This window comes from Balearica regulorum, chromosome 2, assembly GCF_011004875.1.
Source record: "Balearica regulorum gibbericeps isolate bBalReg1 chromosome 2, bBalReg1.pri, whole genome shotgun sequence".
Lineage (NCBI taxonomy): Eukaryota > Metazoa > Chordata > Aves > Gruiformes > Gruidae > Balearica > Balearica regulorum.
Genome location: NC_046185.1, coordinates 141,537,444 through 141,553,203, shown reverse-complemented (window position 1 = coordinate 141,553,203; position 15,760 = coordinate 141,537,444). Strand labels below are relative to the sequence as shown.

Below are 15,760 nucleotides of genomic sequence, written 5' to 3'. Positions count from 1 at the left end.
TTACTTCGATGATGAATCCCTTTCCTTTCCTGTAGGCCATACCTTGGTTTTTTTAAGTGATTATTAATTCAGTTAGACTTGAAGCTATTTCATGCAAGTTTTGGGGTTTTTTCCCCTGTGCTGATGTAAATTCCAGATATGTGTTCTTCATTTTTTACTTTAAGAATACTTATTGCCTATCTTTGATTGTAGTACTGACCTTAAAAGTTGAAGCCGGCCTTTCCTTATGTCACATCTATTTAGATATATGGCTGAACTCAAGAGCACAGTGGAGAAGAAAACTTGAGGCTCAAGTATGTTGTGATTTGAATGGGGAAGTGACCAGCCCTGGTTGCTTATATGGCACTGGCTGTACCATATGCCTTTCAATGATGCCTTGTGGCCTTTCCTAGAAGGGGCCCTCACAGCATGCTTTGTAAGTTGTTGAGTTATAGGCACTACAGGGCCAATGGTGTGGACCTGCCAAAAATGAGTTACGGAGCACCCACTGAAGTAGCCTTTTCCCAGAGCTATGCTCTATCAAGGAGAATAATTACAGTCAAATATTCCAAATTATCTTCCTGGCAATATCCATGCAACTGAGTCCACTTGACTTTGTTAAGTAGGTTTTCAAAGCCTGCTGTATTTTAAACATAAAACTTATTTGTTGACTTCATCATATTTCTTCTAATTAAAATTAAAGAGAATCAACTCTTCATAAGTCAATTTTCAATAGTCGTTTCTCAAGTGTTCGAAGCAAACTGTCTACCATCACATCTGGGAGTACTTGAACATTCCCATTAGCAAGGCATTTCTTCTTTAATCTGTATTTGGGTGGTTACTCCCCTGTGATGCCATGCTTACAAGAACTGTTTACATTTGTGATAACATCACAGTGTTCATTGTTCTTCTGCAGACCTTCTGTGTGACCTCTGTCTTATCTCTTCAGTAGCTGTTCCACAGCAAAGGGATGTATGATGTAAATCACTGTCTATGCTCCCGTCCTTTTCACTGTGCTTCAGTACAGTGTCATATTTCTTATTCAGACTCTTGTGTGTCCTTCATTTATTATTTAGTCTCCATGTATATGATTGTCCAGTGTCTGTGTCCATGTATTATGAGCATCAGTACTTTAGATTCCTTCTGTTTGGCCTTCATTATTATACAGATTTCATATCAAGTCCCATGGAAAGATTTGGCTTAGTCCTTTCATTGACTAAATAGCTATATGACTACTGTTTTTATCCACATTAGTACTATCTCTTTCCCTCACTGTTCATCATTATCTGCTTGTAAGTTTTTAGCCATAGCTATATTTGATATTCCCTTGTCTTATACCTTATACAATTTTCTCCCATCATTTTTCCCCAGTTCGTTCATTAACAAGACTTCTTTTCAGACATGCTGACCTCAGCCCCAGTTTATCTTGTAGATGAGGATCAGATACTTGGTTTTGCTTTATGTTTAGAACCTTTGGGAAAAAGGTTCATGTTCTGACTGAGATGGGTCTGTATGAAGGTATAACCAGGTGACTTAAATGTGCCTGCCCACTCACTTCACTTGGTGTCTGACTCCTACCCCTCCAAGTCTACTGCCTCCCTCAGTAGGTGGGCTCTATGGACTTTATAGTCTCATTAGATTTACAGGTGCTATTAGGGGGTGTGGCAGGGTTCTCTTTTACCATCACCTCCATAAAGCTAGGTGTCTGTTAGAGAGCCTTCCTCAGTTGGGGTTTTAGTTGAAGAAATTCAGTTGCAGGGGAAAGAAGCCAGCCCTTTGGAGATTCTGCTGGAGCGTAAATAATAACTAATGATTCACTCCGGCTCTCTGTTGCAGCTAGGGCTGCTTGCAGCCTGATGTGAACATTCACGGATGAAAATAAGATTGTTTTTTGCCAGGGGGTATTAATAGCAGATGTTTAGAACTCCTTCATGTACAGACATTCTTAGCATTTAGACTTGGCCTTTTGAAAGTTTACTAGCTTTGAATTTATTACGCCATTCTGACCAAGAACATGCAGGAAGTGCGTGTTCGTATATCTTTATGCATACACAGATATTGAGGCTTATGTTTGTATAAGTCAGGACTCTGAAATTAATGGCATCCTCAGTGACTAACATGCTCAGCAACAGAAACACATAATAGATCACATCAGAATGAAATGTTTCTGATCACAGTTTTTGACAACCAAATTTACTTAGGGAGAGTTTTCTGCATTCATCCACTGGGATGAAGACTCCACCTAAAGGAGGGTGAGAGAAGTGGTCTTGTTTCCCTGGCTTGCCTTCCAAGAGTTGTCCAAACAGGTCTGCCTTGTGCAGCCTGGAAGTGTTAAAGGACTTGAGAGGCTTGAAGGGGCGACCAGATGTTAGTTGTCTGTCTGAGAGCAAGGGAACTCTGTCAGTCGTACAGGGACCAGCTTATCCCTCCTTCACAAGAATAACCCTTCATTTCCTATGTTTTGAAATAGATATCAAGACGACAGCTGTGAGAAAAGGTGATGAATATATCATAAATGGTGGTAAGATGTGGACTACATCCGGGTGCCAAGCGGACTGGATGTGCCTGCTGGCAAACACCAGTGAAGGACCTCCCCATCGAAATAAATCTCTCATATGTCTGCCAATGAATCTACCCGGTAATAACACCAGAACTCTTTCTCTTCTAATTTGATTTTTTTGGTGTGTTTGTGTATGCCCAATACAAGAAGGAAAGGTGTTTGACAGAAAGGACTGCACCCGTAAATGCTCTTCTAAGTTAGGTGTTTCACTGTCATACAAAGTTGGTTCTGAAATGCATTTGCACGCTTCCACAAAAAAGTAGGGGACAAGGAAATGAGAAGAAAGTTCAATATTTTGCAGACTTCAGCCTGTCACTCCCAAATAATTTTACATGGAGAATCCTTTTTGCCAAAAATAAATTTATAAAAGTTGTTCAGATACATTTGCATGGGAATATTTCATAACCTTCGGTGAGAATGAATAGACAAGTCAATGCCAAGGACAAAATCTCAACCTCAGAGAAATCACTAAAAATAGAGCCAACATTTTTTTGGAAGTTATAATATCCAGTGTCTTTTAGTTTTGGAGAAGTTCCACAAAACTTTTATCTTGTTTTTAGGTCCCCAAAAGGCATGAAGATGCAAACAGTCCATGAAATAAATAACATATTACTCTATTTACATAGATTTTTGCTACATATGAACTATATGCAAAATGTTCTTAAATTATATTTCCAAAATGTTCCAAAATTATCTTTCCTGTTTTGTATGAGGACTGGTGAACAGAATGTATACTACTTTTTTTCAATGAATGGAGAAGTATTTTTCAGCTTGCTGTCTTATTTCTTCAGAAAATATTGAAAGTGATTCTCAAACATGTGAAAATAAAAGGATAAAGCGTTTAGAGATTTCAAACTTGGGAAATACCTCCCAAAACAATCTTAGCCCACATGCCAACACCTGCCTCCCAGGAGCCCATGGGCCATATCTGACTCAGGGTGGGTTTACTGACCAGTTGTATTGAATACTAGAAGGATGCAGTGCTGTGCTGTGATTGTATTGTGTGGATGGTCCTGATCTTCCTCTGATAACCTTCCTCCACCACCCAACCTGGTGGGCGTGCTGAAGAGAAGTGCAGGCATGCCCAGGGTGCTTCATGGCTCTTTTTGCCAGGGCGCTACTATCATTATCAGTTTAAATTGCAAAAATAGTCTGTGAGTTAAAGGTGGGCTGGAGTGAAAGCTTCAGAGATGTTGGAAGTAGGGGTTTGTTTTTGAAGAGGATAAGTAATTTAGGTGAAGACACTGAAGAAATACATTCTGATCTAAGGGTACAAGTTTCAGTGGTACAGTCCACATGGTGTCTGTTCCTGAGTAGTCTGCAGACCTTGCAGGAATAATGTGCTCTGTGCTTACAGGACATTCAGAGAGGATACAGTTAAGGTTATAATAATATAAATTAAATATAAATATAAATAATAAAATAAAAAATAATATATATTTAAAATATAATATATAATTTATAATAGTTTTATAATTAATTTAATATATAATAACAAATATTAAAACCTACAGCATTTTTGTTCAGTCAATTCAGAGTATTTTACATACAAAATACATCTCATCATCAGCATTTCACATGTAGGGACACCGCTGTGGCAATGAAGTGAAGGTCCATATGTTCACTTGATGGATCAGACTGCGAACAAAACCCAGGTCTCCAGTGTTGCAAAAGAGGGTGATGACAGCTACTTAAGGGAATGTCTTGTAAGTGAATTTCAGTGTGAAGTCAGTCAAGCAAATGAGTTGCCTTGGGAATTAAGCCAAGTTCTGAGTGGGTTGTGAGTGTCTACAACCGTTGCTCATGCAAGACAGGCTTTGAAAGGGAGCTCAGAGAAGATGGACCTGAGCTGCTTCACTAGTTGTCGACTTTGTCCTTGTCGGTAAGTGATGAGCGAACATGTAACTTGGAACCAGAATCTCCCTGAATTTCCAGGTAAACTCACTTATCAGCCAACTGCATGAAGTCCTCCTTCTGATTTTTCAGGAAAGGGTCAGAGTGCAAATTCAATACTACTTCTCTGAGATCAGTTTTCCAAAAACAACAAAGCAGCCAACCCACTGTTAGAGGCAGATCACATATACAGAAACTGACTTGGAGGTTTTCAGCTACTTTACTTATTCCAAAAAGATGCGCGAGTCATTGTAGCTTTGGGGTGGGGGGTTGTTGTTAGGTTACACTGACCTAACAGGCCTGTACACAGACCTTCTTTACCTGCAGTAAATAGATTTTGAGTAGAAAAATTGCCTGAGTCACCTGAAGTTGATCTGCAGAAGTGTAGAAGTCTTCCTAGACACAAAAATGGCACTCCTCAAAGTGTATGTGCTTTCATTCATGATACAGATATTGACCTCCAAAAGGGTCACTGTAACCAAGATTGGTGACCTTTTGAAATGAAGTATTAAGACAGTTGATTGTGCTCAGTGGGTGGGTCATATCAGAAGTGAGATTTGTCAGGAAGGCAAAGAGGAAAAGTATGGAAAAGGCTGCCATTTGACACAGATGTGAGGAGGAAGCCCCAGCTGTTTTGGTACATCCTAAGGATGTCTGTCTGCCAAAGATTGTGCTCCTTGGAGGGCAGCAGACTAAGACTGTACGGGAAGTGCCTGGAGGACATCACCAAATGATGCACTATCAAGCGTCTGTAGATGTATGTGTGTCAAAGCTCAAGAACGAGCATGTTATGTCTGACTAACTGCTGCACTCACCAGCCTATATGGCAGGGTAAGGAAGGGATCCATGGCGCAGCGGTTACTCATTCCTTGCTAGCAGCTGGAAGGCCATGGGAGACTAGTCCAGCATTTCTCATGAACATCTTAATAGTTTCATACTTGTACAATGCAGTGATAAAAAAAAGTTCCAAGTCTGAAAGTGAATTATTAAATTCAACAACTGGTAATTTATTGGAGATATGAAGTAGGATTTGCTTCTTCTAATTTTAGGTGTGTACAGTGTCTATTCTGGGGTGAAGCAAATCATGGTGTAGATTTGACAGACACTGCTGAATACATTTCTCATAAAGGGAATTTGGATAACGTCAGTGTGGATTCACAACAGATATCCAAATTAAGTGAATGCTCCTCATACTAATGATGTGTTAAAAAAAAGCTGACTTTCTCATATGATGAAAGAGAATCTAACAAGTTGTAAAACATCTGTGTGTAAGATATATAGACAGATGGCTTGCAGCCCTAATCTGGTAACTACTTGTGCACTGGTTTGTCCTCTGAGTCCTCAGATAGCACTAGGGTAGATTGCAAGGAGGAGATAACCGAGAAGAGCACCCAGGAAAGGGGAAAGAGCGTGTTTCTCAGGCTGCAATTTAAAATGTGCCTCTTTCCATTTCTAATGGCACTAAAGGGTGTCAGGAGAGAGCAACTGCCTTTCTCTCAAGACAGAATATAGGAAATAAAAGAGATTGTCAGAAGACCGGAGGAATGGGAGAAAATTGAAAAATCAAAAGACGCCTGGGAAGGACTGCCCAGGAAGAGATATAGCAGTCCATCTCAGTTATACTGGTGCAAGTAGCACAAATGGCTCTGTCAGAGTGATTTTAGTAACTCAGGTACTTGGCCTTGCTAGATTAAGATTTGTGTGTTATTAGATGGCTTGTAATTTATTTAATACAGACTAACTCCAGGAGTTATCTGGGCAGATGATTCTACTGCTGCTGGTAATTTTTAGTATGTAGCACTCCTTATGAAGAGAATGAAGAAAACTAAACGAAGTAAGGGAAGATTTTGATGCCCATATTGTAGCCAAAGAGATGATTATGTATCATTGTCTTAAAAAAAGAGAAAATATAAAGGATGTGCTTGCAACACAGGGGGCACTACATGAGGCTGATGCAGTTTGGCCTCCTTCTGAATGAGAAATACAAATTAATCTAAAAGCAAGTGAAACTGGTAAGGCAAAACAAAGAGGGGATGCTGCTGGATTCAGGAAACTTGAACACACAACCCGATCTGGAAGAAGTACGAATAGAAATCATTAACACATTTAGCTCCTCTAACCAAACCTGTAAGAGCTTTCTTCAATAGTTGTTGTTGTATGTGGATCTGGGCAAGTACACAACAGGATTGATTTGGGAATATAAAGAACTGGCAGCAGTTGTACTTTTTCCAGTAGAGTCCTTAGTAAACCACCCACTAACAAGAGCACTAAGTGCATCCTTGTATGGGTGAGGAGCAGTGATTGCATAAAACCAGCTGGAAGTAGACCGAAGACATGATCTCTGAGACTCTCAGAGAGACAAAGCAGTAATATTCCAACAAGAAAAGATGTTCCAGAAATCATTTGGGCCTATAAATGGTTCAGTGTGTGTTTGTTTAGCTTTGATTTTAATACAGAAATAAACCAGAAATGCTTTTTTGGCATGACTGCAAATTGCTGGATAATTTTCAATCCAAGAGTCAAAAATTTTTATACAGCTGTCCTGATTTTCTTCCTGTGTTGAACACACATCAAAGCAAGTATTCCTAACACATAATCTGTTGATAGATTGGCTGGTGGAGAAGAATCTTGGGTGGAAGGTGTGGAAGTCTATGTGGACCTTATTCTGAGAGCAGTCATGGCTTTTGGAAATGTTGTCAATATTTCATCTCTGTGGAGAGATGCAACTTTCCATAACCTTATTCAGTGCAGCCAGAGAGAGTGAATTTGAAGGGAATGACTGCCAACTTCTTCTGCCTGCAAAACCAAAGTAATTTTCACATGGCTGAAGGCCTCCTGTCAGTAGAAGTTGAGATGTCTATATTAGTTCAGAAAGAGACATTCACTGAAAGCCATGAAGGATAGCAAGGTACGAACAAGAATAGAGAGGAACCACAACATTCTGTGCAGTGACCAACTCTAAGCCACATTAGATAGTAGTAGAAGATAGAAAAAAAATAGAATAAAGAGGAAAATATTACCAGAATACCTCCTCCTCACAAAACTGGTTAGAATACCATGTATGTGGGTAGTAAAATGTTTGATTTTCTGCAAAGACATATATGCTGATTTGGAGGACTCTTTATGTATATTGATTTGTCAGATGTACAAATCCTCATACCTGGTTGATGGCCTCAGTTTACCTCTGAAACATTCTCGACTTCCATCCCGAATATTCGCATTAGCCCCAGAGTAACAAGGAGGTAAAAACTGAAGATGAGAATCACCACAAAAAAAATCAGTGGATGTCTGTTAAACTCTCATGGCACAGTGGTAAGCCATGCGTGCATCTGAACAATAGCAAGAAAGAACTTGTAGCTAGGAAAAACCAAACAACAGGCAGGAGTCCTACCTTGTGTGACCAGGTAGCTGAAGTCTTACGTGGCCAAACTCAAAGGCTCATCTCCGACACTCCATTGCGTGTGGGGTCAGAGTCAGTGCTGTATATAGGGAGGTCTGGGGGGGAAGCAAACCCTGTTCACAAGCATGTCCACAGGAAGACTCAGAGGAATGAATTGTGATCATTATGAACCCTCCTATGACTACTTAGATGAACTAAACAGTGTTTTGTAGGCCATCACAAAATACATAGTTTTAACACAATTTGGAGTTGATATGGAATTGTTGAATGTTTGTAGCAGTTAGGAGTTTGAGTCTAACTTTTTATTATTAGGAAAAAGTGGTGTGCTGTGATTATAAAGTCTCTCTTCTACAGGTACCAGAAAAAAATCAGCATAGGCTAGAAAGGGGAGGATAAATGTGGAAGAGAAGGAAGGAAGAAGATTTCCAGGAGGGAAAAACCTAGCTCTGTTTTTGTCATTGTTAAATGACATTGTTAATTACTTCTCTACTGTTTCACAGCGGCACAGGCACTCAGCAAATACTGCTAAATTGAATTCTCAGCGATTTATTATAGTGCACTAAAAATCAAACATAAGCAAATAAATACTGCATTGTTTCAAGATGTGCATGAACTAAGATTATTACTACTAGTAAACAGTGATTATTTGGGGACATAATGAGAAGTGGGCCTTTACAATTGCAGTTTCTGATTTGCTAGTTAAATAAAATGGAAAAACTCTTAAAAATAGGATGTGGGCCATTTTACTCTTAAATTCCAGAATACTGTTATGTTTTTCCTAAAGGTAGGTTTCACTGTGGTCTTGGCACATACCTTCACATCTGCAAACTTCGCGTTGTTAAAACGCTGTACTTGTACATAGCGCTTGTATTTTTTTGTGGCCTTTCTAATACCCCTTTTTCTTCAGGCGTTTGTGTTGCTAAAAAGATAGACAAACTGGGCATGAGGTCATCAGACACAGCTCAGATCTTTTTTGAAGACGTAAGGGTCCCCAGCAAAAACCTCATCGGTGAGGAAGGAAAGGGTTTTACATATCAGATGTTGCAATTCCAAGAAGAACGGCTGTGGGGAGTAGCCACTGGTAAGTCATCGTTTGTGCTTCTGGGGCCGGGCAGGGGACACAGGGGTCACCCTTCGCATGAGTAACAGCACTTTCCTTGTATTGTAAATTGCAATGACCTCTTATGATCTGTTTTTGAAATCTGTCATAGCCTGGATACAGACAACGTTCCCTTTCTGTAGGAAAACTTGAAATAGAAAATCTTTTGTGAGACATCATAGAGGCTGGTTTTGCCTTGTTTCTTTTTCTTGGTGCTTTTCTGATGATAAGAAAATACGACATCGTGTTATGTCTGCTACAAATATAGTACAAAGGCTATCAAACTACTGGCATGAAATAGAAGGACGGTGACTTTTCCTGTAGTACAGTAAACTATGATGTTTATCCTGGATTGTAGAAAATTAACTTAGTGGCTGTGTAAAGAAGTGCCTCTTACAGGATGTAAGAGCTTTGTTTTGCTATCTGGTTTACCTCTGTACACCTTGGACATAAGTGGTACAGCACCTAGTTCCTTTCCCTGAAGTTAAGCTGTCACAGAGTTCCTGTTGCTCTGAACTCAGGCCACACTCAAATCCACATAGTTGAGTTATACAGATTATGGATATTCCAGGTAACCAGATCCAAGTCTGGTTTGTCCATTTTCAGCCTCCCAACCTCCCCCCTCACCTGATAGTGTTTGCTTCTTCAACTTAAATGTAATGTGGTGCACTGTAAGAAGATTGGTCCCCTTTAAATTTCAGGGTTGTATAAATAATCTCACCGTATTCGTGTTCCTGTGCATACCCTGTCTGATACTGTCTGAGTGTGGTTGGGGAATCGGGAACTCCAAGAAGTGATTTTCTGATTCAGTGACCAAATAAAAAAATCACTCCCTTTTGTGGGTTGATCCCAGACCAAATATCTTAGAGTACAAATGCTTTAAAAAAAAATCTTTCATTTGGGCCAAAATTCTTAGTTCAGCCTGAGATCAATAGTAAATGTGAGAGTAGTTTTAGCAAAGAACAGGAGGTTAGACTTGCAAGGGATGCCACCGCAGACTCAGGCAAGGAGGAGACGTGGTCTCCTGCTGGTCCTGCTTTAATCAAAGCACACACAGGCTGCAAGATCGTACATTGTGCATTTTTATGCATTTTGTGCAGTTTGAAGTCTAAGTTAAACAAAACAATCAGAAACTCTGGGTTGCAGCGATACTCCCCAGGCAGCAGAGTAACCCACGGCATTAGTCATGCCACAGGCAAGTGACGTGTGCTCACAGCATCAAAACACAAAGCCTGGCAGGTTAGATCACTCTTGTTAAAACCACTGGCAGCTTGGTACTGTCCAGCCTTGCACAACTGCCAGGCAGTCACCGTGCTCTGCCAGGAAGCAGGACACCAGGTTTCAATTCTTTTCCCCAGAACAACACAGCAGGAGCAGGCCAACCCTCGCCCTGGATGAGCAGTCTGGGAAGGGCATCTTCGTCGTCCCCCCCCGCCGTGGCCAGGCAGGGGCCGTCAGGGAGGAAGAGCCTTGGAGCTCCCCAAGGGAGAGGGAGCTGCCTCCTGCAGCGTGGTGGCCAGTGTGTTATACTTTGCTGGGCCCTCTGGTTTTGCTTTTATCCGTTATCTGATACAAAATGCATGAAAGCACTGGGAGCAGGGACAAGACCTGTGGTTTAGGCCGAGTCGCAAACCTAGAGTTGAGGTGAACAAGAAAAAAGAGTAGCCGATGTTCAGAGGGGAGCCAGGTGCTTGATGGATGTGGTTTGTTACACCACGACATCTAGCTGTTAACTTCCAGTCCTGCAAATTGTTTTATGTATGTTCAACCACAAGTGTTCTGCTGAAGGCTCAGGTGTGGAAAACTGTGTACATGCCTTCAGTAGTTCTGAGATTAGGTCTGCACATGTAATACTAGTCCTCACTTCTGGCCCTCAGAGGGACGTTTCTGTTCCTTCCCAGTTCATGACTATTCATGTGAGATTGAAAATCATCAGTTTGCTTTTAGGGACCAGTCCTGGCATCCATCACTTTCAGCTTCCTAAAACTTGGAAGAGGCAGTTGACTGCCATTCTTTTCTTTCTTTCCTTTTTGGGCATTGATTTGTTTTGTTGTGTTTTGGGGGAGGTTGTTTTGGGTTTTGGTTTTATGTATTTTTAGTATCAAGTATCATGTGCTCCAGCCTTCTCTTTGTTTATTAATTACCTTCTTTGTGGCCAGATTTCAGGACGTGTGGGGAGTTTCCTTCCTTCTTCACCTTTTTTTTTCCTTTTAAAATGAATTTTCAGTCAAATGGATTTAAAATATAAATGGAAAATCAATTTCCTGGAATTGCAATATTTGGTCACAGGTGTGGTCTTTTTTTCCAAGTGACATATTATCGAAGGCATTGGTAAAAGTCGCTGCGTTTCTTGCTTCACTGAAAGAGAAGAGCTGCCACGTATCTCTCCCATGTTGTGACACTCGGTAAACACCATCTATTTGTGGACCTGTTGCACTGATCACAGGAAAAGAATGTTGCTATGGCAAGAAACCAAACAGGTTTTTTGTGAATTGCTTAACTTGGAGGCAAAGAGGGAGTTCAGTGTGTGTGAGAGAGCAGAATGGCACTTTTCTAATGACTTCTATCTGCTCCTATAGTCTCAGTTTTATGAGCACCATTGAGTCATGGCCAGTAAGCAGGATGACAGATCCTTTTGCATCGGCAGTGCACGTCCTTAAGAGACAGATTGCTAAGCTTGGAGCTCATTGTACATCTCACTAGAGAGTGATCCACCATAGCCTAATAAAAATACATTAATTTCCTTTTGTTTCAAGAGGAGACGTAGAAAGGCAAAGTATGTTTACAGTGAGCAGAAGTTTCAAGTGGAAAAATATCAGTTGGACGGAGGTACGAGGAAAAGATTATTCTGCATCTGGCAACTTCAAATGCTTTCACAATTCTCAGCTGTGTGGTAGACCATGCGTTCCTTAGGCTGCCCTAGAGTGCCATTTCCTGCATGTGCTGTCAGTTGAAATCCATGGGGCCAAGTTTGTCTGGGGATGTGGAGAACATTGTATGACAACAGAGGAAACAGAAATACGGGGTGGGGGGGGGAGAAAGAAGAAAGTTCAGAGAGAAGCTAGTTTTACTGTTAAAAATGGCATTTCTCTTATATGACTGGCAAAGTATTGTGTGCTGTTATCTTATATAAGGCTATTGGCAGTCTTGGTATACACGATGTGCTGCGCTTCGTTGCTGTTTGCTACACGGCTAAGCTTTGCTGTGTTAGAGCTATGCTCATAGTTCTAAATACCTGTAGTCATAGCATCACAGAATGGTTTGGGCTGGAAGGGACCTTTAAAAATCATTGCATCCAGTCTCCGTGCAATGGGCAGGGACATCTTTCACTAGACCAGGTTGCTCAAAACCCCATCCAACCTGGCCTTGAACGCTTCCAGGGATGGGGCATCCACAACTTCTCTGGGCAACCTGTTCCAGTGTCTCAGCACCCTCATCATAAAGAATTTCTTAGAATCATAGAAGGGTTTGAGTTGGAAGGGACCTTAACGATTGTCTAGTTCCAACCCCAAAACGTTCTTCCTTATGTTCAATCTAAATCTACCCTCTTCCAGTTTAAGACCAATGCCCCTTGTCCTGTCACTACAGGCTCCAGTAAAAAGTCTCTCTCTGTCTTTCTTATAAGCCCCCTTTATATATTGAAAGGCTGTGACAAGGCCCCCCTGGAGCCTTCTCTTCTTCAGGCTGGACAACCCCAACTCTTTCAGCCTTTCTTCATAGGAGAGGTGCTCCAGCCCTCTGATCATTGTTATGGCCCTCCTCTGGACTCATTCCAACAGGTCCACGTCTTTTTTGTACTGTGGGCTCCAGAGCTGGGCGCAGTACTCCAGGTGGAGTACTCAACACCAGTGTTGAGTAAAGGGGGAGAATCACCTCCCTTGACCTGGTGGCCAGCCTTCTTTTGATGCAGCCCAGGACTGTCCTTAGAAGGTTTCCTCTGTTTATTTCGGTGTGGAAACAGCAGTCCCAGGAATAAGCAGAAGGGCAGTGATGGCAGCTGAGGAAACAGGAGGATGGATCAGCTGGGGCAGGAAGGAGGCAGTAAATCAGAGGTGGACACTGTGAGAGCAGTTTTCTCAAGTCCCCCACTCCCAGGCCTGATGCGTGGTGACAGCCTGAGCAGAGATGGGCCAAAACCCCTTCATGATCTTCAGCCCTTTTGCAAGCAGGAGCTAAATAAGTGCTGTTCTGTTCCTTCTCAGCCGGTCCTGCTCCTGCCTCCTCTTTGCCGTTTCCCATCTCTTCTTTCCCTGGTGCTGGATGCTGGGAACCACATGGGCCATGCTGGAGCACCTTGCTCTGACAGACCAACGCAAGACTAATCCCTTGTTCTTATCCTTCCCACCTCCCTTCTGCTCCCCTGGCACTGGCATGGACTGTTCAGTTTCCCTCCCAGCAGCTCAGACTTGGTGGTAATGTTCCCAGGTATCAGTTTGGGGGGCAAGGGACAAGAAGTGCCTAGACACTTCTTGCTCGCTCTTTAGCATCTCTCAAGCTGGGGACCACACACATACAAGTGAAAAAGCTGTTAGTGTTACACATGCTACAGTATTGTGTTGCATGGTCCTCTTTGGAAGAACAGGGATGTTCCTCTGTACAAGAGATGTCCCTGAAAACAACGATTTATTTTTCTGTCCAGAAAACGAGCATTAGGGTGGCAGCATGGTAAATTAACACAGAAGAAATGAGGACATTATTGTATAAGCGCTTCTGAAAAATAAGCATTTAGGCTAGTTGTTTGAGAAAGGAGAGGAAAATATTTAAGGAATGAGAAAAGCTGGTCACCTTACTGAACGTTGGGACAGCATGTGGAAAATAGCGTTCTGTGCAGGAGCTGGTGAATGATCGTGGCAGGGAGCAGTTGGTGGGATGCAGAACAGTATAGGGATGAAGTTTAAATAGAGGTGATCTTTAAAGTGATGCAAAAAGGAATGTGGAAGCACACCAGCCTCCTGTAAGGAGCTGTCATGTGAGTAACTGGCAGGTGGGAAAAGGGATTTTGTAGTAGTCCAGGGCTTGGTTGTATTTTGCATTTCAGATTCAGAGTTTTGTGATTTAGATTCTAAATGTGAATGGATGTGGATATGCGTATTTTGAAGAGAAAGCGTGAGCCTTCTCATACTGGTGGATTTGTGAAGTCTCTCCCTCTCCCTGCTGCTTGCCGTAGTGACATGGGTCTACGTTTGCCAAACAAAACTCTCCACAAATTCAGCTCCTGCTGTTATCTTGCCTATGCTGCAAGAGACTGATAGCCTAGCCCTTCACTTCAAGGCTGCTTTGCCTTGGAATAGAAACTTTTCCATTTTCTTTTTGTTTAAAAGAGGATATCTCTAAGTTTGGTCAAAAATTAGCAGTGAACTAGTTTGCTTGCTTTAAAGCAGTGTCTGCCATCTCTGTCACCTGTCTTCCAGCACTATCCTATTTTTACTCCGTTTCCATTAGAAGCACTGTTGAGCATTTACTAAAAGTGGCCGTGAATCTTAACGTTTTTCCCTTCCTTTCAGTACTGGGATCTGATCTCAGAATGCAGATGTAGTAAGTAGTCTGTTTGTATTCCTTGATCTCTGAATAGGTTTCTGCCTTCTCCCTGAAAGCTTCCTTGAATTTGCATTTCTACAGCATTCCTCAGTGAGCACACAGTCTGCCTTCAGACCTTCGGGACATGGAAAGCAGGAGTTGCCATGACCTTTTTCTAGGGCCACAAATGAGGCCTGACGGATAAAGTTTACATACTCATCATTATGTACTGCTTTTCATGACTTTCCTTCCTTCCCTCCTCCCCACCCCCCCTTCACTTCCCTCCGAATTTTGGCAGTTTGGGGCTCAGGTGAAATAGGGGTAAAGAGGTCTTCAAGGTACAAGGAAATAGCAGACTTTTTTCAGAATTGAAACTGCACCCCAAACTAGGCGTATGGAGTAAGTCATTTTAGAAGACACCTAATGTATTATTTGTACAATGTGAAAAAAAACATCTTTCTCATCAAGAAGAAAAGTAACCGATGTGGTTAAAATGATGTCTTGTTTTGTGCTTTGCTTCTTCAAGTCCTGACACCGCTGGAAACTATAATACAAGAAACTATTGACTACACTCGCCAGCGGAAAGTGTTTGACCAGTCTGTCCTGCACCACCAAGCCGTGCACTTCCGCCTGGCCGAGCTGGCAACCGAAGTGGAGCTCCTTCGCTCGCTGCTGTACCGCACCGTGGGTGAGCTCCCACATCTGCCTTCCCAGATGTGCTTCTCTTCATGCAGAGAACGTTGTCAGGCTAAAGCGACATGGGGAGGTGATTGCCACAGAGGCAGGCTGTGATCAGTGTGTATAACCGCGCTTCTTTATTTCTTTCATTTTTAGCTCTCTATGTGGAAGGCAATGATGTGACAAAATTTGCTTCCATGGCTAAGCTAAAGGCAGGTCGACTGGCCCGTGAAGTGAGTGATAGCTGTCTCCAGTTTTGGGGAGGAATGGGATTCACCAGCGAGGTTCTGGTGAGCAGGTTTTACAGGTGAGTGAGTGGTGAAAACAGGAAATGGCTTTACTGAAATTTAGCATCTTAAATGTCTTGCTAAAAGATCACCCGCTTGAAAAGGGCACCGCCTGCTAGCCAGCATGAATGGTATTGTTCCACTGAATGGCATGTCACCGATGTACGTTGTGGAAGAAAGGGCATCCACAGGGCCATTGAATTTGGGGTGACATGTGCGTGTAAGGACATAGGCTGACTATTCCTTTGCCAAATGTTGGCTTTGCATTACAACTGTGTAGTTTAAACTACCCTCAGGTTAGCTTGAATAACAGGTGAAAGTAGTAAACTCCATCTTTTCCCTGATGG

General features: G+C 42.0%; 1 protein-coding gene across 1 annotated transcript in view; it reads left to right on the top strand.

The window, feature by feature from the left end:
- Nucleotides 1–15,760, top strand: part of LOC104633363 (putative acyl-CoA dehydrogenase 6) — a 91,243-nt gene that overhangs the window by 67,902 nt on the left and 7,581 nt on the right. The window contains exons 5-8 of the mRNA XM_075746161.1: nt 2,450–2,617; nt 8,740–8,913; nt 14,975–15,136; nt 15,283–15,433. Coding sequence (XP_075602276.1) covers nt 2,450–2,617; nt 8,740–8,913; nt 14,975–15,136; nt 15,283–15,433 — 655 coding nt within the window. The remainder of the gene's footprint in view (nt 1–2,449; nt 2,618–8,739; nt 8,914–14,974; nt 15,137–15,282; nt 15,434–15,760) is intronic.